Source organism: Neoarius graeffei, chromosome 25, assembly GCF_027579695.1.
Source record: "Neoarius graeffei isolate fNeoGra1 chromosome 25, fNeoGra1.pri, whole genome shotgun sequence".
Lineage (NCBI taxonomy): Eukaryota > Metazoa > Chordata > Actinopteri > Siluriformes > Ariidae > Neoarius > Neoarius graeffei.
In genome coordinates, this window is record NC_083593.1 from 31,219,345 (window position 1) to 31,243,862 (window position 24,518).

At 42.1% G+C, this 24,518-nt stretch overlaps 1 protein-coding gene across 1 annotated transcript in view; it reads right to left on the minus strand.

Moving 5' to 3' along the window:
* The window catches only part of hyou1 (hypoxia up-regulated 1), a 36,523-nt gene extending 15,534 nt beyond the window's left edge, over positions 1-20,989 (minus strand). The window contains exons 1-13 of the mRNA XM_060908157.1: positions 20,697-20,989; positions 19,549-19,621; positions 19,181-19,274; positions 18,989-19,067; positions 18,742-18,896; positions 9,163-9,239; positions 8,875-9,056; positions 8,669-8,784; positions 6,126-6,312; positions 5,054-5,188; positions 4,868-4,950; positions 1,428-1,560; positions 1,147-1,334 (exon numbers count right to left, since the gene is read on the minus strand). Coding sequence (XP_060764140.1) covers positions 1,147-1,334; positions 1,428-1,560; positions 4,868-4,950; positions 5,054-5,188; positions 6,126-6,312; positions 8,669-8,784; positions 8,875-9,056; positions 9,163-9,239; positions 18,742-18,896; positions 18,989-19,067; positions 19,181-19,274; positions 19,549-19,615 — 1,496 coding nt within the window. The 5' untranslated portion in view covers positions 19,616-19,621; positions 20,697-20,989. The remainder of the gene's footprint in view (positions 1-1,146; positions 1,335-1,427; positions 1,561-4,867; positions 4,951-5,053; positions 5,189-6,125; positions 6,313-8,668; positions 8,785-8,874; positions 9,057-9,162; positions 9,240-18,741; positions 18,897-18,988; positions 19,068-19,180; positions 19,275-19,548; positions 19,622-20,696) is intronic.
* Between the last annotated feature and the right edge of the window lie 3,529 nt (positions 20,990-24,518).

A 24,518-nucleotide genomic window follows, 5' to 3' on the forward strand; every position in this document is an offset into this window, starting at 1 on the left:
CCTGGTCACAAGACAACTCGTGATGGGTTTGCGAATACTTGGCAATTACCTCAAGATGCATTTGTCTTGAATCCATGTCCCCAATGTTCATGGGAATCTCAACACAGCAGCTCAGCACAGTCTAACCTTTGCCAAGACTTAAAAGTGCATTTACATTCAGGGATCCTTCAGAGCACACTGTGTGCATGCTTGGGACCCAGTCATGATTTGGGGGGGGGGGGGGGGGGGGGGGAGGACAGACGACCTGATGCTTATTTAAGTACAATCAGCACACGCATACAAGAACACTTCAGAGACTTTGAGACGTATTCTGTCAGGTATGCAGTGGTAGACCAATCTAAGTGCAGGAAGTGTGATATTTACCCCCCCCCCAAAAAAAAATAAATAAATAAAAAGTGCAACAAGATCAGAGTAACAAAACAAACGAAACCAAAAGCACTTAAATATGGCTTTCAACAAACTTTACAAAGCCTCTGCAAAAACTGCATCCTTATATGCACGTGCTGACTGCACTCAAATCAGCATCAGGCATTTCCCAGAACAACTGGGTCCCAAGAGTGTGCACAATGTGCTCCGTAAGCACGCGTGGCTGCTCGAGCTGTGCAGGACTCAAGCATGCAAAGGCATGACAGTCAAGTGTTCGCAACTTTTAGCTCCCCATGTAGATCAAGCATCACCACCAAAATGCCCCATTTTCATCAAGAACTCATCACAAAGCACCGCGAGCTGTAGTGTGACCGTCGCTTCAGCTACAATTGTTTAAAAAAAAAAAAAAAAAAAACACAGTCGCGGAACTGAACATCTACAGATACTAATAAAACGTTAAAGTTGCTGATGATCCAGCTGCAAACCCAGCAACAAAGTTTGTTTATTCTCAGAGTCCATAGCAATAGTGTGAAACACCACTATGAACATATTTCAAATGATATTTATAGCCAACCTAACTTAACAGTTAAGCATTAAAATGTAACTTGTTTCCATTTATTCATGTTAGTTGCTTATCTGGACCTTTAAGTGAGGAATTTTACACAGATGGATCTTCACAAATTTTAGTCCAATATCCTTACTATACTGACTTTATAATTATTTCATGAACAATCATGCATTGTGTTGCACCTGCTTTCCTTACGCATGCAGTAAACTCACTTCTGATCATCTTGGCTGAGGAAGCTGAGGTCTCCGTAGTTGATGTTGAAAATGAAATCATCAGTGTAACGATTGAAGGTGATGACTTTGCGCTGGGGATATGGCGCCATCCTCTGAAACAGAATGCGCTTGTTGTGTTTGATTCCCTTGGCGCCTTCCTCTTCATCAGTCTCACGGCTAAATTCCACCTAAGCAGAGGTAATAAGAAACTTGAGAAATATTAGAAATGTAACATGAAAAGGTATATGCCATCAAGCATCAGACGGAGACCGTTTGCTTACCTGTATTGGAAAGACTGCTGCGTCTCGGACCAGGAAGGGCTTGACCTTAAACGCTTTACTCAGAGCTGCAGCCTGGTACACCGCACCCATCGCTGCTGCCTCATCAGCATTTATGTTCTTCCCCAGCTCATCTCTACAGGGAACAGGAGGAGTTAACTAATGTCTCATGGGTTATTTTCTGGTCAGTAAGTGATGGGTGCACATGCATACACAAAGTAGACCTGCACTGGCTTCAGTAACCGTATGACAGTATGGGACAACCCTTGACATGGTAAAATTGACATTTTCTATTTTGTACATTTTTGAGAAGTTAAACTTCTCTACTGCATTCACAAGTTAATTAATAGCAGCTTAAAATGGGTTTACCTCCAAAAGTGAAAATAGAGAAAATTTGATTCGTCAATTTAAAAGAGAAAGTGTAAACAGGAGCTTATGAGCAACTGCGTACGAGCATTAGCAGGCCTAGACATTAAGCATTTACCACTGGTGGCCCATTGGGCCAGTGGAATTGAAAAGTTACTGGCCCAAATGGAAAATGTGGTGGCCCGAATGCACGCGGTACCTGAACCACGGCTGCCCTGCAAGCACCATAGGTGCTTGCACAAAGAGGGGGGGTCCGGGGGCCCTTCCCTGGAAAATTTTGCTTTTTCAATTCATATTCGTGCATTCTGGTGAAATTAATGAAAATAAGATTATTCATATTTTGTTAACATTATTATATCTTTATTGTTTGTTCAGTGATATTTTATTGTTTGCATTTCTTGTTCTATCAATTTCTTAGTTACATTTAAAAATTTCCTTTGTTCTTGTTCTCTGTTCGTTTAACACATGCTGTTGATTACTGTTTTACGTTAACAATTGTTTGCATAAGTTTTAGAATAAGCCAAGTTTTGCCTCACCATGCAACTAACTTGTTTATAGAATAAGCTTTGCCTGTAACCCACCCTGTGTGATGGAGACATATTTTACTTTGTCATGGTTTCAACTTTGGCTCATATATTCTCAACATTGTAGATATTGAATTCTCACCACTGTAGATATTCTTATAGAAATAGAAGTACAATGAACTTTTTAAATACACCTTTATATAATAGCCACAAGACACACACAGGCCAGTCCCAAGTCTGGATGAAAGGTGAGGGTGGCATACTAACCCTCATCATGCTGGATTTAAATGGGCATTTTTATTGCCCATGAAGAAGTTTTATTTCTTAATTAATAAAATATCATGAGAATCATTGACAAACCATACATTTCCTGAAAGGGTGGACTTTGGGGAATAATCTAGTGAGATTTTTGCAAAGTCTTACCTGCTCGGGGGTGATTTATAACCCTAATTACCTGTTAATTAGCTAATTAACAGGTATGCTCAGGTGAGCCAAAAAAGGGTGAAATGTATTTTATTAATAAGACAAGATATAAACACCAGGGCGGCACGGTGGTGTAGTGGTTAGCGCTGTCGCCTCACAGCAAGAAGGTCCTGGGTTCGAACCCTGTGGCCGGCGAGGGCCTTTCTGTGTGGAGTTTGCATGTTCTCCCCGTGTCCGCGTGGGTTTCCTCCGGGTGCTCCGGTTTCCCCCACAGTCCAAAGACATGCAGGTTAGGTTAACTGGTGACTCTAAATTGACCGTAGGTGTGAATGTGAGTGTGAATGGTTGTCTGTGTCTATGTGTCAGCCCTGTGATGACCTGGCGACTTGTCCAGGGTGTACCCCGCCTTTCGCCCGTAGTCAGCTGGGATAGGCTCCAGCTTGCCTGCGACCCTGTAGAACAGGATAAAGCGGCTACAGATAATGAGATGAGATGAGATATAAACACCAAATTTTCAGGATATGCCCTTGGGGGAACTAGTAGTAAATTTTTTGCAAATTCAGCTCATTTGCATAAACCGTTGCCATGGCAATGGCAGATACCCTAGCAACTGGGGGTATACTGGGTTTAGCATGGTCTGGTTGTACCAGAGAGGGTCAGAATAGTTATTTTTGTTGCAATGAACTAATGTAGACCTAGTTTGGCTATTTTGATAGATTTCATCATCTTTGGATATTTGAATAATATATTTTTTATTTATATATATATATATATATATATATATATATATATATATATATATATATGCAGGGGTGATAGCGTTCCGGCGCCGCGCCGGATTTCCGGCGTACCATGGCTGGGGGGGGAAAAAAAAAAAAAAAAAATCTAGTTCGCCCATTGTCCTGCGTCATTCCGAGATGCGCAGATATAGTAAAGGGAATTCCGAATTCCCTTTACTGTCCATCTGCGCATCTCAGAATGACACCGGACAATGGGCGAACTAGATTTTTTTTTTTCCCCCCCCCAGCCACGGTATGCCGGAAATCTGGCACGGCGCCGGAACGCTATCACCCCTGTATATGGGATCAGATCTAATTTACCACATTATTTTATCTGTTCTATTTCAGTCATAGCAACCAACATTTATACTTCATTCTTTAATCACTAAAAGTCGATACACGTGTAGCCATATTTCTTGGCAGTGTATCCTGAAATTGATATTAATATACAAAGTCTGAATGATTTTACACCATCTGAAGCTAAAGCGCGCGTGTTGAAATGCTGTTTTACGATTTGGCGCCATATTTGGCGAGTTGTAAACCGAGCGTGACGTCGCGCGCTCTGATTGGCTGCAGAGTTCAAAATGAAGCCATTCGTTAACACACGATAGTTAATTTATGCACGATCATATTTAAACTGTTTACCTGGCCTTTGGCCAGGTTGGGGAGCGTGGAGTTTGAACATATTTCTATTTGAATTTCACCGTTCTGATGGTCTCCTTGCCGCAACCATCTTCATCTATAAGATGCTATTTTCCCGCCAAAATGACGCTTCCAAACAGCGCCGAACATGACACGCTTCTGCCGCGGAGCAGAGCGTGACGAAAACAAAGATGACGGGCCTTGTATTGAAAAGGTGCATTTTATGAACAATTTCTTCACACTTCTGGGTAAAATATCAGTAATAAAATTTATTAATTTGTATCGAAAACATACTGGCCTGCCCGGGCCACTGTTTGGCCAAATTTAGTGGCCTGAACGACGTAAAAAACACCGCCAGGCCATCGGGCAAGTGCTAATGTCAAGCCCTGATTAGTCATTTCAGGATTCTAAGTAGTTTTAACCTGAAGTCCATCATGCTGAAGCCCTCAACTGTTCACAACAAAATTATTTTTTTTTTAGCTACAATTACATAACTAAATTAAAAACTAGAAATAAAAGCATCCATGCCATTTTGATTAGATATATTGAACATTTGACAAAACCAGATTCCCCCCCATCATTTTTGACTGCTTGCTAGAAATCAGCCCCAACAATGTTTTTTCCAGACTGACCACCTCCATCTAGGAAGGACACTTCACAGCCTGTACTGTACAGACAAACAAAAGCAGCCTGCGAGATGAAAGCTTACTTTTTTGTTGCTGCAAGAAGCACTTCCTGCACTCTAGGAACGCGAGTAGCTCCTCCAACCAAAATGACTTGGTCAATCTCATCCTGCAGAGCCAAAATGTCATGTTCACAATTAAGGCATGAGCTGTGAAACACACTAACCAATAAGAACCTGTATTGATGCAAACTGCTAAGTAGAGGCCCTTACCAAAGACATCTCAGAAGCAGCAAGTGCCTGCTGTACTGGTACTGACACTCTGTCAAACAGATCAGAACACAGAGCCTCAAACTCCGCACGGGTCACCTTTGCCTTAAAGTCGATATCATCCATCAGCCCTTCAATCTGGAAGGGAAAGCAGAAATTGATTCAAAGTCTACTTGTTTGATTATGAAGTCCAGAAGCAAAAATAAAATTTCACGGTCCGGTTTCCATCAAATCCTGCGCTCTGATTGGTTGGCGAGCGGGTCCGTATCCTACAGTACGGACCCTGGTTACAGACCTCTGGCGACTCGCTCGTTCACAACAACATAGTAGCAATTTGTGTCAACATTTATCTTTTTTACAAGATTTATTTATAAGGATTATCAAAAATCTTATAAATTTTTGCCAGCATTTCTCAGCATAATAGCATTAATTTTACATCATGGATAGCGATAATGACAGTGTTCACAGCAAAAGCAAGTTTTACTACCCTGAGGAAAAAGAAATAAAAGAAAACATTTCAGGAGAAAGCTAAAAACCTGCAACTGTTGCTAGCGCCGAGCAAAAATATGTCTGAATCCTGAATGACTCAATTTTGTATAAAACGGGGGACTACATAGGCAGCAAAATGTAGGGTTTTTTTTTCCCTGCCATGGAAGTGCACTTGTATACTGAGAAGGAAGGCATTTGCATGACCGCCATGAACGAGGATTCAAAATGGCAGCTTGCCTCGGCTCGGTTTTCCCTTTCAGGTGCTCTCATTTTCTGTTAGAATTTGGTAAAGAAAATATGTATTATTTACCAGTTTAAGGTCGGTCCGTATGGTGAAATACCATGACCTCGGCCCAGAGGGCCTCGATCAGTACTTTCAAGACCTCAGTCACGGTATTTCACAATACGGATCGACCTTGAGCTGGTAAACGACATATTTGAACACTAAATAACTTTTCCCTGAAAGCTTGACAATATAAAGCCAATCCTGACACTTCAGAGAATAATCAGTGATCTCCATTACAACCACAGCAAGCAAGCAGTCCGTGTGCATACACACACCTCTGAATGTATAGCCCCTTCTTACCTGAGCTACATGTTCAGCATTTGCACTCAGCACTGTCTTAACTCTTTGCGCCTCCTTCAGCAGTTTGGCCATGGCACGTGCGTTCTCCTTTACATCTTTCTTTGATTTCTTTTGCCCGTTGAAGACTTTGGCTAGGTGATCCCTCAGTCTCAGCTCCATTTCAAAACCCCCAAGAGTCCTATCAAAGCTAAACACAGAGGACAACAATGCTGTTCAGTAGAGGCACATGTACAGTGTTGTACATTAACCCTTTCATGCATAGTGGTCACTACAGTGGACAGCTATTCAAAGGCTATTTTCTTATACATGGGTTTTCATGGTACAACTGAAAAATCAGCCACCACAGTGGATACTCTTCCGTCATCTCACACTGCCACCCACTGGCCAGCTGCTGCAAGTGCAACACAAATTTCACAAATCCAAGATGGCTGACAGCCAGACATGCCAAGCAGCTCAGGAATATCCTGCCAATTCTTTTACAGTCGGAGGTTTTGCAGGATTTAAGAAAAAACCCATCAAGTAACAACTAAGGAGTACAACAGTTATATTTTCCATGCATTGCTTGTTGTGAGGAAATTGGACATCATGCATTGCCAGCTACATTTCATCTACAATTCATACGGTGTTCTTGAAAATGTGTCATCTGCAGTAATTTTCGGCAGTAAAATCGACAGATTTAGGTTTTTAGAATGTAACTTGCAGTTTTTGGAACCAAAAAATAAATAAATAAAATTATATAACACACATTTTGTAGAGCTCAAGCACAACGCATGACAGAAAGGCCTACAGGATAGTAGAGCATCATTTACAGAAGTCTAACCCCCCCCCAATAAATAAAATAGAAAAAAAAAAAAAATCACAACCCTGCTGGGGGGGGGGTCAAGCATTCAGAGAATCTTTCCAGGACATTACAATGAAAGAAAAAGCTTAAAAATTTGTTTATTACAACTAAAATTAAATATCACTCTTCCTGTTTAGAACTAAGAAGGGGGGGACCCTCCCTGATCATGCATCTTAAATAGCATGGAAGCAAATTTTGGAGGGGCTGTATAAAATTGGATTGCTCACCAGCTCGGAAAGAAAATTACAACAGATAAAAGGTCTTCAAATCTTTAGAATGGAGTGCACAGATCACTCCAGTGACAGACCTGACTTGTCTGATCTTTTTCCCTTGCTGTTGGATAGTGGCATATAGCCATAAAGTACATGTTTAAGTGAGAATATATTGAAGAGCTGTGCCAGCATGTAGCTCAAGAGGACACAGGAAGAAGTGACATTCAATCCAGAGAACCTGAGAGCATCAGCGGTTGCAGGGAATCTGCTGCCAAGTGGTTTTTTTTTTTTAATTAAAAAAAAAAAAAAAAAAAAATCACTAACTGTGCAAACGTGGACTCCATCTTCATGTGTAAACGTGAATGCAGAGTATGCAATTTGTAGAGCTCACACAACATTCACTCAGTTACTTTCCTAATTAAATATATAACCATATTCATGGATCATATATTTCAGTCACTACTCTGGAGCAAGGGCTTTGATCCATAAACCATTTATAAAGGTTATAATACGCAACACTAATATTTAGGAGTGTTAACTTGGCCATTCTTACTAAAACGTGTCAGATTGCACCTGTTATAACTTTGTACAGAATTGCACATTATAAGTTTACATATTTTTTCGTGTGTGTTGTTTTAGTGTGCCACATCTTAGAATTTTTTTTTTGTCTAAAAGTAAAAAAAAAAATAATTGCATAAAGTTTCACATGTGTATTACAACAATTTAATTGCTTTGTTAAGTCTGACAAAATCAGGCAAAAACTATAGAATCATGCGGAACAAGACACTGCCATCAGCTTCAGATCAGTTGCATGTATTGCACAACACAGGCATTTTAGACTACAAGAGATATCCTCAATAAAGCAAAATTTGATTCAAAAATAAAAATCATAGATGGCAAGAAGGGTAGTGCTACATAAAAAGAAGTGGCGGAAGCACCAGACTGAATCATACGCATTAACTGCTGCTTATTATCCTGTGCTACTTCAGTCAAGAAGTTAGCAGTTCGAAAATTCAGTGGGTTGAAAGTGAACATAGTGCCAAATTTAATGATTAATCTACAAAACTGAGTGTTCTCATATCAAAACGCGAAGCATGTGCATGCTGCAGTGCTGGGCAGCGAGTAGCAAAGTCAGTCGTCAATCAGCTTGCAATTTTTCCTTCCCAGGAAAGCTGAAAAACACTATAGGTTCATTTTAATATATCCAATCCAACAAATATATACATTTTAGATTCATCTTGTATCAAGTTGCCATCTTGCTGTCAGGACTCAAAATGAATCGATGCTTTCGGTGTGAAATCAAAGAAGAGTCGATCCAAAAGTTTCAATTCCACAAATGTTTTTTGGCAATCTAATTGATTAACAAAACCAAGATCATCAAATTAATCATTGGTGCAACCATATCACAATTATCAGCACCACCACAAACCATAACACTTTGTGCAACCTCCCTTTATCAATGCAACATCAGCACAATGCGAAGCACTAACCCGACTCCACGGATTTGCAGCTGAGGCTGTGTGCCTGCCTCTTTGGTCTTTACTGTCTGGTAAGTGACTATCGTGGCCGTTGTACTGCCTGATCCCATGTCATAAAACATCACATTCTGTCGAGAGGATAAAAGGAGAATATTAAAGTGAGCGATCATCATAATTCTATTTTTCATTTTCCTTCCTGCCTGCTTAATTTGAGGTACCTGAGCAGTTGAGTTGATGTCTTTCCTCCTGAAGAGTCCATAGTTCAAAGCCACAGCTGTATTGTCGTTGATGAGTTGAAGGACCTTCAAACCTGCCATCTGAGCAGCCTGCAGGACTGCTCTACGTTCTGCCTGGTTAAAAAAGGCTGGAACAGTGATAACTATGTCTTTAACGGTTTGTTCTGTGAAGACAAAACATAGAAAGCACCATCCTTAGGTTCCTCTAGAGCACAACAGTATTTCACAAAGGCAATCAGACAGACAAAGCCGATTTAAAAATATGCAAACCTGCAAAGTCCTCAGCCAGGCCACGAGAGTAGTTTAGTACCATGCCCAAGAGCTCCTCTGGTGTATACTGCACCTCCCTGTGAAATATAAAGAAGCAATACAAGCAAACTGCAGGAAGTGATGCATTTCAACTACTCCATTTCCTACAATTAAATGCTGCTCATTTAATACTGTTTGTCTACCAGCTTTATATTTTAAAAAAAAAAGTGAAAGATTCTGGGTACCAGTATTTAAATACAGAAATCACTACAGGAGTTAAAGGCATCTGCAATATAATCTCATCTCATTATCTCTAGCCGCTTTATCCTTCTACAGGATCGCAGGCAAGCTGGAGCCTATCCCAGCTGACTACAGGTGAAAGGCGGGGTACACCCTGGACAAGTCGCCAGGTCATCACAGGGCTGACACAGACAACCATTCACACTCACATTCACACCTACGGTCAATTTAGAGTCGCCAGTTAACCTAACCTGCATGTCTTTGGACTGTGGGGGAAACCGGAGCACCCGGAGGAAACCCACACGGACACGGGGAGAACATGCAAACTCCACACAGAAAGGCCCTCGCCGGCCACGGGGCTCGAACCCGGACCTTCTTGCTGTGAGGCGACAGCGCTAACCACTACACCACCGTGCCGCCCCATCTGCACTATAATGATTCATTAAAACAAAGTCAAAGAAAAACAATTCCCCTGTAGGTAACCACCCAAGAATTTTGTCTGCCAGCTGCTACACGGAGTGCAGAATTATTAGGCAAGTTGTATTTTTGAGGATTAGTTTTATTATTGAACAACAACCATGTTCTCAATCAAACAAAAAGACTCAAATATCAAAGCTGAATATGTATGGAAGTTAGAGTGGGGTGTTTTTAGTTTTGGCCATTTTAGGAGAATATGTATGTGTTCAGGTAACTTTCACTGTGCAGAATTATTAGGCAACTTAATAAAAACCAAATATGTAGCCATTTCACTTATTTATTTTCACCAGGTACACTGATATGACAACTCCAGATTTGCAAATAAACATATCAGACATTCAAACACAAAACAAAAACAAATCAGTGACCAATATAGCCACCCTTCATGAGGACGCTCAAAAGCCTTCCATCCATAGATTCTGTCAATTTCTTTATCTGTTCACGACCAACATTGTGTGCAGCAGCAACCACGGCCTCCCAGATGCTGTTCAGAGAGGTGTACTGTTTTCCCTCTTTGTAGACCTCACGTTTTATAATGGACCACAGGTTCTCTATGGGGTTTAGGTCAGGTGAACAAGGGGGCCATGTCATTTTTTTCACCTTTCAGACCTTTACTGGCTAGCCACGCAGTGGAGTATTTGGACGCATGAGATGGAGCATTATCCTGCATGAAAATCATGTTCTTCTTGAAAGATGCTGACTTTTTCCTATACCACTGCTTGAAGGTTTCTTCCAGGAACTGGCAGTAGGTCTGGGAGTTGAGTTTGAGTCCATCCTCAACTCGAAAAGGTCCAACAAGCTCGTCTTTGATGATACCAGCCCATAGCAGTACTCCACCTCCACCTTGCTGGCGTCTGAGTCGGAGTGGAGCTCTGTGCCCATTACTGATCCAGCCACAGGCCCATTCATCTGGCCCATCAAGATTCACTCTCATCTCATCAGACCACAGCACCTTAGAAAAATCAGTCTTAAGATATTTCTTGGCCCAGTCTTGACGTTTTATCTTGTGTGCCTTACTCAGTGGTGGTCGTTTTTCAGCCTTCCTTACCTTGGCCATGTCCCTCAGTATTGCACACCTTGTACTCTTTGACACTCCAGGAATGTTGCAACTCTGGAATATGGCAGAACTGGATGCTAATGGCTGCTTGTTAGCTTCACGCTTGATTTTCCGCAGATCATGTGCAGTTATTTTGCGCCTTTTTTTTCCCCCGCACGCTTCTTTCGACCCTGTTGACTATTTGCAATGAAACGCTTGATTGTTAGGTGATCACGTTTCAACATCTTCGCAATTTCAAGAGTGCTGCATCCGTCTGCAAGACATCTCACAATTTTATACTTTTCAAAGTCTATCAGATCTCTCTTCTGACCCATTTTGCCAGAGGAAAAGAGATTGCCTAATAATTATGCACACCTGATATAGGGTGTTGATGTCATTAGACCACACCCCCTCTCATTACACAGATGCACAGCACCTGATATACTTAATTGGTAGTAGGCTTTCAAGTCTAAACAGCTTGGAGTGGGACAACGTGCATTAAAAGGATGTTGTGGTCAAAATACTCACTTGCCTAATAATTCTGCACTCAGTGTATAATGAGAAACGGACTTCATCAGGTGAGCCCATGCATCACCGCCCCCCCTTTATTTCTGAAAGCTACTAGCCAGTTAAATACACAGAGGTCAAGCATATCGAGACAGATGTTGAAGTACTACTTCTGGAGTAGATACAGTTTTATAACAAGATGCCATCCCTCCCGTCCAGTCAGCCTTAAGCGAGGTCGAGTTTGCACGCATTGTTGCCCTTGCATGGCAGAAATGAAAAACAATGGTCAGTTGCTATGTTGTAAGATGCACAGACCAGTTTATGAAAGGAGGCGATAAAGTTCTTTCGCTTTCCCCAAGAGAAAGGGCATTGACAGGCATGGATTAGAGCAGGGACAGGGGTGATAGCGTTCCGGCGCCGCGCCGGATTTCCAGCGTACCGTGGCTGGGGAAAAAAATAAATAAATCTAGTTCGCCCATTGTCCTGTGTCATTCTGAGATGTGCAGATAGACAGTAAAGGGAATTCGCATGATATGGAACTAGTGGGGAAAAAAGTGCCGTGACGGCACGAATTAGACTAATTCGTGCCGTGACGGCACTTTTTTTCCCCACTAGTTCCATATCATGCGAATTCCCTTTACTGTCTATCTGCGCATCTCAGAATGACACAGGACAATGGGCGAACTAGATTTTTTTTTCCCCAGCCACGGTACGCCGGAAATCCGGCGCGGCGCCGGAACGCTATCACCCCTGCAGGGATCATCAAACTATGGCCCGCGGGCCGACTCCAGCCCGCCACCCCCCTTTGACCAGCCCCCCAGCCCCTCTGCCCCCCACCACTTGAGCCGGCCCTATGAGGCAATCCCCAAAAGTGGTCATGACCTATTTTTTTTAAATTGCTTTTTGGCAAACAACATGTCTGCATCTTGTATTTTGTTGATTTTATCAATTAAAATTGATATTTAGTTATAAAATGAACTATTCATATTTTCCGAATTTTCGTCATACGCTCGCGATCAAGCAGTGACAGGCAGCGCACGCACAGAGAACTGTCAGTGTTCAGGACAGCAAAATGGCAAGCAGTAAGCAAAAAGCTGACAGAGAGTGCAGAGTTTTTAAAAGAACAGTGGACCACCGATTATTTTTTCGTTCAGTGTAAGGACTGTGCAGTTTGTCTTGTATGCAAAGAAAGTGTCGGTTTTCAAATAATACAATCTGCGTCGTCATTACGAAACCCGCCACAAAGAGTATGCTAGTTTGCGAGGGCAAACAAGAGAAGACAGGATTCGGAGGATGAAATGAGGACTGGCTGCACAACAGAATGTATTCCTTCGCCAAACCCAGATCAACCAGGCTGCTGTCCGAGCTAGCTATAACGTAGCTCACCTACTAGCTACCCATGGAAAGCTGTTTACTGATGGGGACTTTGTTAAAGTATGCATGCTTGCTGTGGCCGAGGAGGTGTGTCCTGACAAGGATGCGCTCAATGCGGTGAGTCTCTCCACACCTACTACGGCCAGGCGAACCGAAGATTTGGGGGACAACGTGTATGACCAGCTGAATGAGAAAGCGTCAGAATTCGAGTTTTTTGCTTTGGCCATGGATGAGAGCAATGACGTGCAGGACACAGCACAACTGCTGTGATCTATTGCTCATTATAATTTCACTGTTTTAATTGTATCTATTTTATAGGCCTATTTATTTGACCTTTATTAAGTGCTGCACACAATTAATATTATTAATAATATCAACAGGCCTACCTACAATTTATAATTTTCCACTCACCTTTGCCAGTGTCAATCACCTGAAATAGGCAGATGTTTCTTACCTTGACAGCTTTGATGTTATTTTAATTAGAAAATAAATAAATGGAATATCTGTGGTATTTCAAATTAAAAACAGCGTGAAGACTCGATTACTACTTTTGCAAACCACTAGTAAAGATAAACATATGTGCCAGGACTCGTGTGGATATAGTAGTGGGGATGGCTGTGCCAGGCTAGTAATCTCTACTACACGACCCGACCCTGGCCCCCCATTACAGTCAGGAATGACAACGTGGCCCCCAGAGGAAAAAAGTTTGGTGACCCCTGCATTAGAGCATTGAACAGGAAGAATTTTGTACCTAAAAGAACATTCCAGGGTATACAGTGCCCATTTTGTAAGTGGGTGGCCAGACTTTGTGAACCCTGAAGACTACACACCTCCAGTATTTACTTAAAGAAAAATCCATCACCCCATTGCAGCAAAAGAGATCTGAAAGAGGAACTAGATAAAATAGTGATGGTAAGCTCCTACCGTCACCGTTTTAAAACGCTTCAGAGGACAATTACTTCATAGCGCTGATAATCGACATGGGTATTCTTTGTGGTTTCTTTTCACAAATACAGGTAATGAAATATTAGCCATGTAGTGTAGAGAACATGCATGATATACAAGCATCATATCTTCACACTACTGGAACAAACTAGTAGGCTCATTTGATAAATTTGGCAACAGTGTAGACTGCTGAACATTGGCATTTCTATTTGTATCTTATGGTAATCCCATATAGGGCATTTTTTAATTTTACACTTCACAGTGAAAAGTTGATCTGCCACTAAAGCAATTTTAATACATTTTTCTATTCAGGTTGTGAAATTACATTGATCCATCACTTACAGTCTTAACAAGAACGTTATCAGAAAATGAGGTCACTTTTTCCTCCTTAGTGTCTTTTCAGTGATAAACCCCCCCGCCAAATTTATGCACCAGTATTTATATGTCAACACGGTGACTAACCTCACTACATGCCAGCTCTTGGACGTCATTTTCATCCAAGTGTTTGGCGCCTCTGTCCAGGCACTTGCTGTTCTGGCCACCATTTTCCACAACGTGGGCGTATACGTGAACAAATTTCACTGGGGGAATGTAACCGACCATTGGGTTTAGCTTGTGGCTGACGTCTTTGAATCTCTGAGGTTTGTTTTTTTTCTGCCTGCTCCCAGACATACGTTTGAGTTACCAACTCTTCTAGCTTCAATGATTTCCTCAAATCAGCTGTGGTTTTAGTTTCAACCCTAAATCTGTACAAATTTTATAACTTTCACTCAATTTGAGGCGCAAGATCACTGGTCTCTCGCTGACAGGTGTTTGTTTACGTATTGTCTTCGTTCTGCCATACAAGCTGGGCAGCGCACATGCACGGCATAATTCTGGCGTTTTCTTAGCCTTAGACCGAAAGGGTCAATTCACACAGCCTTTCTATTGAAAACAATTAAACTGTCTTGCATGCATTTTATTTCCTAACATTATTAATATAGCAAGATTGGTCTGACCGCAGACTATACCTTATAATTACATGAGGCATTCTGAAAACCAGCAGTGCTTAGCATCCACCCAAAATGCATGCGTGCATCTCACATATCCATTAACTCTACAGATCAAGTGGCGAGTTTATTTAGCATCTCATGCATAAATTAGTTAGGTTTAAACCCCAATTTTGGGTATGTTCAACAGATACATTTTAATAGCCTATCAAATGCATCAAGACATAAGGCTGCATACATTTCAAATTTTTTATTGCTCGGTTAGATTTTGTTAAATAGAAAAAAGGTGCTGCTGACTGAAAGTAAGGTCATAGGACATAGGATATTTAGATCATCATGATCACAAGTGTATTGTGATACCATTAGGTATCACTGCTTCTATAACTACAGTGCAACGCATTGCAGCAGCTACTTGGACATGTTCACTCCTAGTGCTACATAGAACACTCACTAGGCAATAAGGACATGCATCAACAGCTGTATTTCAGACACTAGGCAGATGTTATGCTGCACGTAATTTTGCGCCAGAAAGTTCTAGTCATTATCTCAGCTGCATAAACAAACACAGACACCAACGTTGCTATATTTGGATAAACGTACACTAATTGACAAAGTACCAGTCAAAAGTTTGGACACCTACTCCTTCATAGGTTTTTCTGATCATTTTCTACATTGTTCTAGGACAATGAAGAGATCAAAACTATGAAATAACACAATGACCACTGACAGGTGAAGAACATTGTTCCCTCTTGACCCGTGGCATTGTAATGAGAATCAGTCACTTCTTGAAGTTGATGTGTTGGAAGCAGGAAAAACAGGCAAGTGTAAGGATCTGAATGACAAGTGCCAAATTGTGATGGCTAGATGACTGGGTCTGAGCATCTCCAAAATGGCACATCTTGTGGGGTGTTCCGGGTATGCAGTGGTTACTACCTACCAAAAGTGGTCCAAAGAAGGACAACTGGCGACAAGGTCATGAGTGTCAAAGGCTCAACTTTGCATGGGGCAGGAAGACAAGCCCATATGGTCCAATCCCACAGAAGACCTACTGGAGCACAAACTGCTGAAAGTGAATGCTGGCTAAAACAGAAAGGTGTCAGTATTCACTTTTTCAGCAGTTTGTGCTGCAGTAGCTCTTCCGTGGGATTAGACCATATGGGCTAGCCTCCATGCAAATCAGTAAGCCTTCAACACTCATGATCCAGTCACCATTTCCCCCGGTTGTCCTTCCTTGGACCACTTTTAAAAGGGGCTAACCACTGTATACCAGGAACACCCCACAAGATGCACCATTTTGGAGCTGCTCAAACCCAGTCATCTAGCAATCACAACGTGGCCCTTATCAAAGTCACTCAGATCCTTATGCTTGCCCATTTTTCCTGCTTCCAACACATCAACTCCAAGAACTGGCATTTCTTGCTGCCTAATAGACCCCACCCCTTGACAGGTACCACTGTAACGAGAACCAAATGTTGTTCACCTGTCAGTGGTCATAATGTTGCGGCTGATTGGTGTACATGGAATATGATAAACAGTTTAAAAAAAAAAAAAAAGTTTTATATTTTAGATTCTTCAAAATAGCCAGCATTTACCTTGACACTTTACACACTATTGGCATCATCTTAACCAGCTTCATGAGGTAGTCACCTGGAATGCTTTTCAATTAACAGGTTTGCCTCATCAAAAGTTAATTAGTGCAATTTCTTGCCTTCTTAATGTGTGAGATCAAACAGTAAATAATAAACATAAATAGCCCTATTCCACAACTGTAGTAATCCATATCATGTCAAGAACCACTCAACTAAGTAAAGAGAAATTACACACAGTCTTTAAGATATGAAGTGTCTCAATTTAAAAAAAAAAAAAAAAAAAGCAATGAATTAGAAGGTGGGTCCAAATTTTTGACTGGTACTCTTCAATGCTGAAATAAAAAGAAAACTTAAAACTTTTAAAGCCCACTACAAGCCACAACGCATGATGGTCCAAGTTGCCCAATGTCAGGTACAGCTCCTCAACACTACATTTCGTTGTGCCTTGTGACAATGTAGTGAATTAAATTTACAGTTGAATTCAAAATGCACTACAAAATGGCAGATTAACTATAGTGTGCAAGTGGATGTTCTTAACACCGTACTAGTTTCATTTTTCTATTCTTTCCCCGATTACATTAATCTTTTGCAAACTTTGAATAAGGGATAACACAGCAAGAGCCCAACAGGGTGATGCAGCAATTACCCTTAACGTGTTCATTTCACAATGACCCTATTGTTGGACATGACCCTGCTACATATTAAAGAAATCAATAATTTGACACTGTTTTAAAAATGATTTGATATTTATAAATGACTATTGCTTTCAGTAATGATGTGATCCATAGTAACAGTCTTTTTCCATAGCAATGGTCTGTTATTCAGAAATTAGAGACCGTAGAATGCTGTAATTGACCAATCAGGATTGAGTATTCAAAGCTGTGTAATAAACACACAGGGTTTTTTGCTGCCTTTTTTTTTTTTTTAAAAAGGCTAAGCTCAATGTGTGCGTGTTGTTTTTTTGCACACAGACCATTCACAATGTAAACTCTAGAGACTGTTGTGTGAAAATCCCAGGAGAGAAACACTCAAACCAGCCCATCCGGCACCAACAACCATGCCCCAGTTAAAGTCAGAGAGCACACGCTTCCCCATTCTGATGTTTAATAGGGACATTACAGCTTTTGACTTGTATCTGCAAGTTTCTCCCCCACTGTGCTCCTGCCACATAATTGAATGATTAAAGAACTGCATGAACATGCAGGTGTTCCGAAGAAAGTGAACAGCAAGTGCATATTCAAAAAAAAAAAAAAAACCCCACACACGCTCTTATTTTGCCTTTACTTTGTATTATTTCTTCTGCCTATTTATTTATGGTGGACAGCAAACTAAGGCTACGTTCACACTGCAAGGCTTAATGCTCAATTCCGATTTTTTTGTGAGGTCGTTCACATTAACAAATATATGCGACTTGTATGTGATCCTCAGTATGAACGAAAAGCGACCTAAAAAAAAAAAAGTGTTCCGCATGCGCATTGCGGGATACGACGACGTCACACGCAGTGAGCATGGCCAGTGTTTACGGAAGTAAAACCGCCCGGTTGCGGTATGACCCATCCAATCTAGCTTGAATAGCTGTATCCCCCCAAATGGAAATCAGCTCCCTAACCTCTGCGTCCTTCCATTGAGAAGATTCAGAACCTTCACAGCCCGAAGCGTCCCTCGCATTGATGTCATGCGCAGGGGCGCAGATACGTTTTTTGAACTGGGGGGGACAAAGCTGCCAGCAAACCAACCCCGATATGCCTGTCAAACTTGTTGTTAGTAACCATAGCAACCAAGCTCGAGCTCGCAACCTGTGCAGTCTGCGCAGCTCAACCAACCGAATATCAGTCTTTGTTTTGTTTTATGTGAGTTGTTGCAACTATGTCTACACTGCTGTGCACCTCAATAAACCGAATGGTAATTAGTCTTTTGATTTTTCCGTGAGGTTTGCCTTATGCAAAGAAAGACAGCATAGACGTTTTTTTCCTCCCTATAAGTGGGGGGGACCGAACGAGGTGAATTTAAATCTGGGTGGGACGAGTCCCACCCTCTATCTGCGCCCGTGATTATGCGCCATGTTGTTGTAACTTTTTTTGAGAGACCCGCCGCCTACTTCAGCGCAGAATAGTGACGTTTGTGGCTTGTTGATGACGTGTAAGTTGGATGAATGCGACCTGGCGGTTCAGACTGAAGTCGCATATGAAAAAAGAGCGGATAGGGATCGGAATTAGGACCACATATCCAAACGGCCTGGGTCGGATTTGAAAAAAATCGGATCTGTGTCGTTCATATTGTCAATAAAAGATCGGATACAGGTCACATATGGGCGAAAAGATCGGATTTGAGTCACTTCAGCCTGCAGTGTGAACGTAGCCTAAGAATTTCATTGTGCAAGAGGACATGTCCTTACTGTGCATATGACAAACACTGAAATATATGGAAATGATAGACTACTCACTCAGAGTATTTAAAATACACCGTTCCCCTCTTTTCATCTTGGAGTATCTGGTGCTCAGGAAAGTGTTTCTGATACTGTTCAACCTGGAAGTTATCAGCAGTCTTTCCCAAAAGACTCTGGAGATATCTGTATACCACTTTGGGATTTTTCACAGACTGAAATGAGCACACATTAAAATTCAATTAAACATTGAGGACTGGATTCAAACTTAGGAACTCCGTTTCAAAACTGTCAGAGAAGGACTCACCACTCCCATAGCACCATCCCCAAAGAGTCTTTCGTTTTCTTTTAAGCATACAGCCACTGGAGTTTTCCTTCTGGACTCCCTGAAGCAAAAAAAAAAAAAAAAATTATTTACTGACTTTTAAAGAGAAAAATGAGAACATGCTAGATGAACGTCTTCATTACCAACAAAAACTTAAGCTTTTAGAATTCATACTTGTTCAGAACGATTTCCATCGGCACACCAGGCTTAACTATAGCTACTTTCATCCACTCACTTCCCAGGTCTACAGACATCACAGCGACCGAAGCTGTTCAATTTAAAAAAAAAAAAAAAATTAAAAGTGATTAAGACACTTCAGTTCAGCAAAATGTAATATCTGAACAGATAATCTGTTTAAAAATGTTGAACAATTAAGCAATAATTACAGTTGCAAACATCCAAAATCTTGTAACATATGAACAGAACACATTTTGGCAAAACTACACTGACACTTGTTTGTTTTCTAGTATGATGTGTACATTGTTCTGGTTTACATGCACCGAAAAAATCTAAACTTCAGATGATTGTATTTCATGCTTTACCTGTTGGAGAAGGAAAGAGTGCTAAGACGAGGCAGAACAACGCCAATAACGGCAGCTTTTCCCTCATTGTAACCTGAAAGAAAAAGGAAAACCCAGCAGCTGTTACAATTCAGTACAGTTGGAGCAATCCATGTTGTTATGGCCGTTTAAGCCATGCAAATAACTCCAAGGGTGATCAGTGTGAAGCAGACAGACAGTCATGACGACCCATAGTCCTGTAACTCCATCTAATCCAGGACTCGTTTGATGATTTCCCTACTCCAACACAACAATTAAACCTGGGAATGAACCAATGACTTAACAGATATTGGAAAGCAGAAAAAAAAAAAAACTACCAAGTTGTGCTGGATTCTAGCTGAACAAAAGGATCTAAAGGAAGATGATCATGCAAAGAGAAACAGGTGCAGTGAAGCAGAATCACTATATAAAAAGCTGCTCTCACATGCATAGCCAAGATCTGCTTCCTCTTACCAAATACAAATAGTGAAACTGGTCTGGGGTCAGCATAAAATAGCAACTTCCACTATCCTGCTTTCAAACACGTGGACTTGATTATCGTGGTGCACATAGAGCCGTGGTGCACATAGAGCCATCGAACACATGTACTCATGATCAAAGAGGTATACGTGTGCATTATTATTGCAAGTTGTTAACTTCTAAACGTAAACAAACGGGTATCTCTAGCAGGACAGGTAAACACTGGAGTGTGGAAACTTCTGGTCCTCTTGTCTTTGTCTAATAGTGACGCACACAAAGCTGAGAGCCGGATCCTGAAGGCTAGGGGGGCCACAAAAGCTCCACGTTAAAACCGGATGCTTCAAGTCGATTCATGATAATGATGACACAAACCTACCGCTCATTTATAAGGTTAGATATAAACGGAATGTAGGCGTGACCTAATGGAAGTGCAATTAAAGAACAGGAATAGCCTGTTAGCAGATTGCTCTTAGCTAGCTAGCTGATTCATAAACCCCCCCCCCAAAAACCCAGTACAAGCAACAAGCCCAATATCTTATAAGACACTGAGTAGAGCTCAAGATGGAAACCGGAAATGTATAAAATCATACCCATACACAAAAGTTAACATAATCACTGCCAAGTTCTTTCTCATAAAGCTGAAGCTAAAAATGAAATGTGGTGAAAGTTACCTTGAATGTTAGAAGTTTTTCTATCAGAACTGAATGTTTGGTGCAGGTGAAGCTGATAAACAAGACCAGCAGCTCTTTATGCACTTCTCAGACTGAATACTGCTCCCTGGTAAATATCAGATAAATGCCGATTGAGCTAAACCCATGCGGCAGCCGCCACCGCGTTGTTTTATAGTCACGCTGCACAGTGTTGCCTTGATATCAGTGATACAGCAGTCACCAGCCCGTTACAGCCACCGGGCCCTGGACGCGGCGTGATCTCATTGGATCCACACGCTTCGTTGTTCCGCGAGTTAAGCGCTGACCGGGTAGGCTGCTCGCCCCGCCCCTTTAGTGCTAAAACCGCAGCGCTGATTGGTCCACGTGCCAAGTACAATTTGAATGGTCAGGAATTGCGCACACAGACATATCTGATTGGTCCACGTTAAATAAATGGGCGTGCAGACAACGTCGCGAACAGTTTACCTATTATTTATGCGACCATTTGTAGTTTATAGTATTGTTTACGTAGCGATAGTACAGAGCTAGATTCATTCGGCATATTAACACCTTTATGATGTTTTTTGCAATGAGTCTGATGAATAAGGGTTTGAAGACCAATGCAGTAAGAATAAAGGAAGGAAGCAATAAAAAACTATAAATGGCGTTCCTGTATATAAACCGCATGGAAAACGACGCCTTCAGGCTCTTTTTGTCTTTAGAAATACACAAAGAACAAAAATGTACACAAACCATTGCAAAATCCAGCTTTACAAATATATAGTTTAACAACGAAAATAGACGCATAATAAACATTACGAAAAGAGAGAGAAAGGCTGCACGGTGGTGTAGTGGTTAGCACTGTCGCCTCACAGCAAGAAGGTCCGGGTTAGGGTTAGAAATTTAAACCAAACTTAAATTTCTTAATTCTAACAACTGTTCAAACCCAGAACCTTCTTGCTGTAAGAATAGAATAGAATGCCTTTATTGTCACTATACACAATAAAGGCATTCTATTCTATTCTATTCTATTCTTACAGCAAGAAGGTTCTGGGTTCGAACAGTGCTAATCACTACACCACCTATTTATTTTTGCTATGTTTAAATCGGGGCGGCACAGTGATGTAGTGGTTAGCACTGTCGCCTCACAGCAAGAAGGTCCGGGTTCAAGCCCCGTGGCTGGCGAGGGCCTTTCTGTGTGGAGTTTGCATGGTGTCCGCATGGGTTTCCTCCGGGTGCTCCGGTTTCCCCCACAGTCCAAAGACATGCAGGTTAGGTTAACTGGTGACTCTAAATTGACCGTAGGTGTGAATGTGAGTGTGAATGGTTGTCTGTGTCTATGTGTCAGCCCTGTGATGACCTGGCGACTTGTCCAGGGTGTACCCCGCCTTTCACCCGTAGTCAGCTGGGATAGGCTCCAGCTTGCCTGCAACCCTGTAGAACAGGATAAAGTGGCTAGAGATAATGAGATGAGATGTTTAAATTGACAAAAGTTTACCGCCTTCAGACCCTTCTTCCTATCCCTTCTATAGCCACGCCCCCTGAGTATAGTTCAGGGCTGTGATTGGATAGTGAATGCACTTCGGTGTGGTACGACTGCAACACACTGATGAAAATGAAATCCAGTACTATGGGGAATTATGTTTACTCCACAAAGAAAGTATTTAAAAAAGCTATTCCCTGCTAGCTGTTTTCATTGAAGAGATCAAGTGATGTAGTACAAAAAAAGGTTTTGCTTTGAGGTATGGCCCAGGTGTTATTTGCTTTTATATCCAGCACAGAGACTTCTCCATACACTGGATACCAATAAAATGGTCAAAAGAATAAAACCCTGTGCAGCATATACATCTTTTTTTTATATGACAGCACTACATACGTCACTTTTGGACCAGTGAAGACCAATAAGAAATAAATGACTTGTAACCAATTCATAAAGGAATTACTAAATTCCCTTTTAAAATAAAATAAAGGAATTCTTGAAAGTCTCTGATATTTTTATTGTATTATGGACATAATCTTTTAAAAAGTTTTAAACATCCATCATCCTGTAATATAACTTGTGACCATGACACATTAATTTTTTAGCAAAACTATTAACACTAGAATCTGTTTTCCAGTATGATGTGTGCATTGCTCTGGTGTACTTGCAGTGACAAACCTCAAAATCTAAGCTTCAGATGGTTGCAGTTTGTGCTATTAGAATTCAGTAAAGTTGGAGCAATCTACGTTGTCATGGCCGTTTAAGCCATGCAAATAATTCGAAGGGCAAAGCAGACAGTCATGACTACCCGTGGTACATCATCAGTTCAGGATTTATTTGATGAGTTCCCTATGCGAACACACCAAGTAAACCTGGTAATGATGAAACAGAGATGTGTATTGGATGACAAGATGACGGATCTATATCAGATTGTTGCTGAAGAAGGCTTTACCATTATTTCAAAGGCTATTTGAATAATCACAAATATTTAATGCTGCTATTGAACATAAATATAATTGTGACAGTTCGTATGGGTGGGTGGAGCACAGAAGGACAGCAGGCCAGAACTGAGTTCACAAACTCTTTTTTTATTGTTACACTTTTCAGAGTCACACTCTCCCAGACACTCAGACACACGCACACACATCAGTCGTCTGGTTGGGGAGAGAGCTCCCTCTGCTCTCGCTCTCTCTCCTTAAATAGGGCGCGGTCACTGGGGAAGACACACAAACACATTAATTAACGTCAGGTGCAGTGATTCTGGTACTTACCTTCCCTGACTCCGCCCTCCGGTCACAGACCGATGCTTGACCACGCCCCCGCTGCCACATACCCCCACCGCCCGACTCAGGCCGGGCGGCCATCCGGCCTGCAGCTGACTCCCCCCCCCCCTTGACGGGAGAGGAAGTCCGCCACGACCATCTGTGCCCTCGGCCTGTGGATCACCTTGAAGTTAAAGGGTTGGAGTGCCAGATACCAACGGGTGATCCGCACGTTGGCATCCTTCATGTGGTGGAGCCACTGGAGGGGCGCGTGGTCCAAACAGAGGGTGAAAGGGCGTCCCAGCAGGTAGTAACGGAGGGTGAGGACCGCCCACTTGATGGCCAGGCACTCTTTCTCAATGGTGCTGTAGCGCCCCTCATGCACCGACAGCTTCCGACTGATATACAGTACTGGGCAATCCTCTCCCTCCACCTCCTGGGACAAAACAGCCCCCAGCCCTCTGTCCGACGCATCCGTCTGTTAACATAAAGGGGAGAGAAAAGTCAGGGGAGTGTAAAAGTGACCCCCCACACAGTGCAGCCTTTACCTCAGAAAAAGCCCGCTGGCACTGCTCCGTCCACTGGACCGGATCTGGTGCCCCCTTTTTAGTCAGATCAGTCAGCGGGCTGGTGACGTCCGAATAATTAGGTATAAACCTATGATAATAGCCAGCCAGCCCCAGAAACTGTCTCACCCCCTTTTTGGTCTTGGGCCTCGGGCAGGCCGCAGTTGCTGCTGTCTTGTTAATTTAGGGACGCACCTGCCCATTGCCCAAGTGGAAACCCAGATACCGTACTTCCACCCGCCCAATTGCACACTTCTTCGGGTTGGCTGTGAGACCCGCTCGCCTCAGCGACCTAAGGATGGCCCTCAGATGTTTGAGGTGCCTCGGCCAGTCATTACTATAGATAATAATGTCGTCAAGGTAGGCGGCTGCATAGGTGGCGTGGGGGCGGAGGACCCTATCCATCAGCCGCTGAAACATAGCGGGCGCCCCAAACAGCCCAAAAGGAAGTGTGACAAATTGGTGTAAGCCGAACAGTGTGGAAAAGTCCGTTTTTTCCCGGGATAATGGAGTCAAGGGGATCTGCCAATAACCC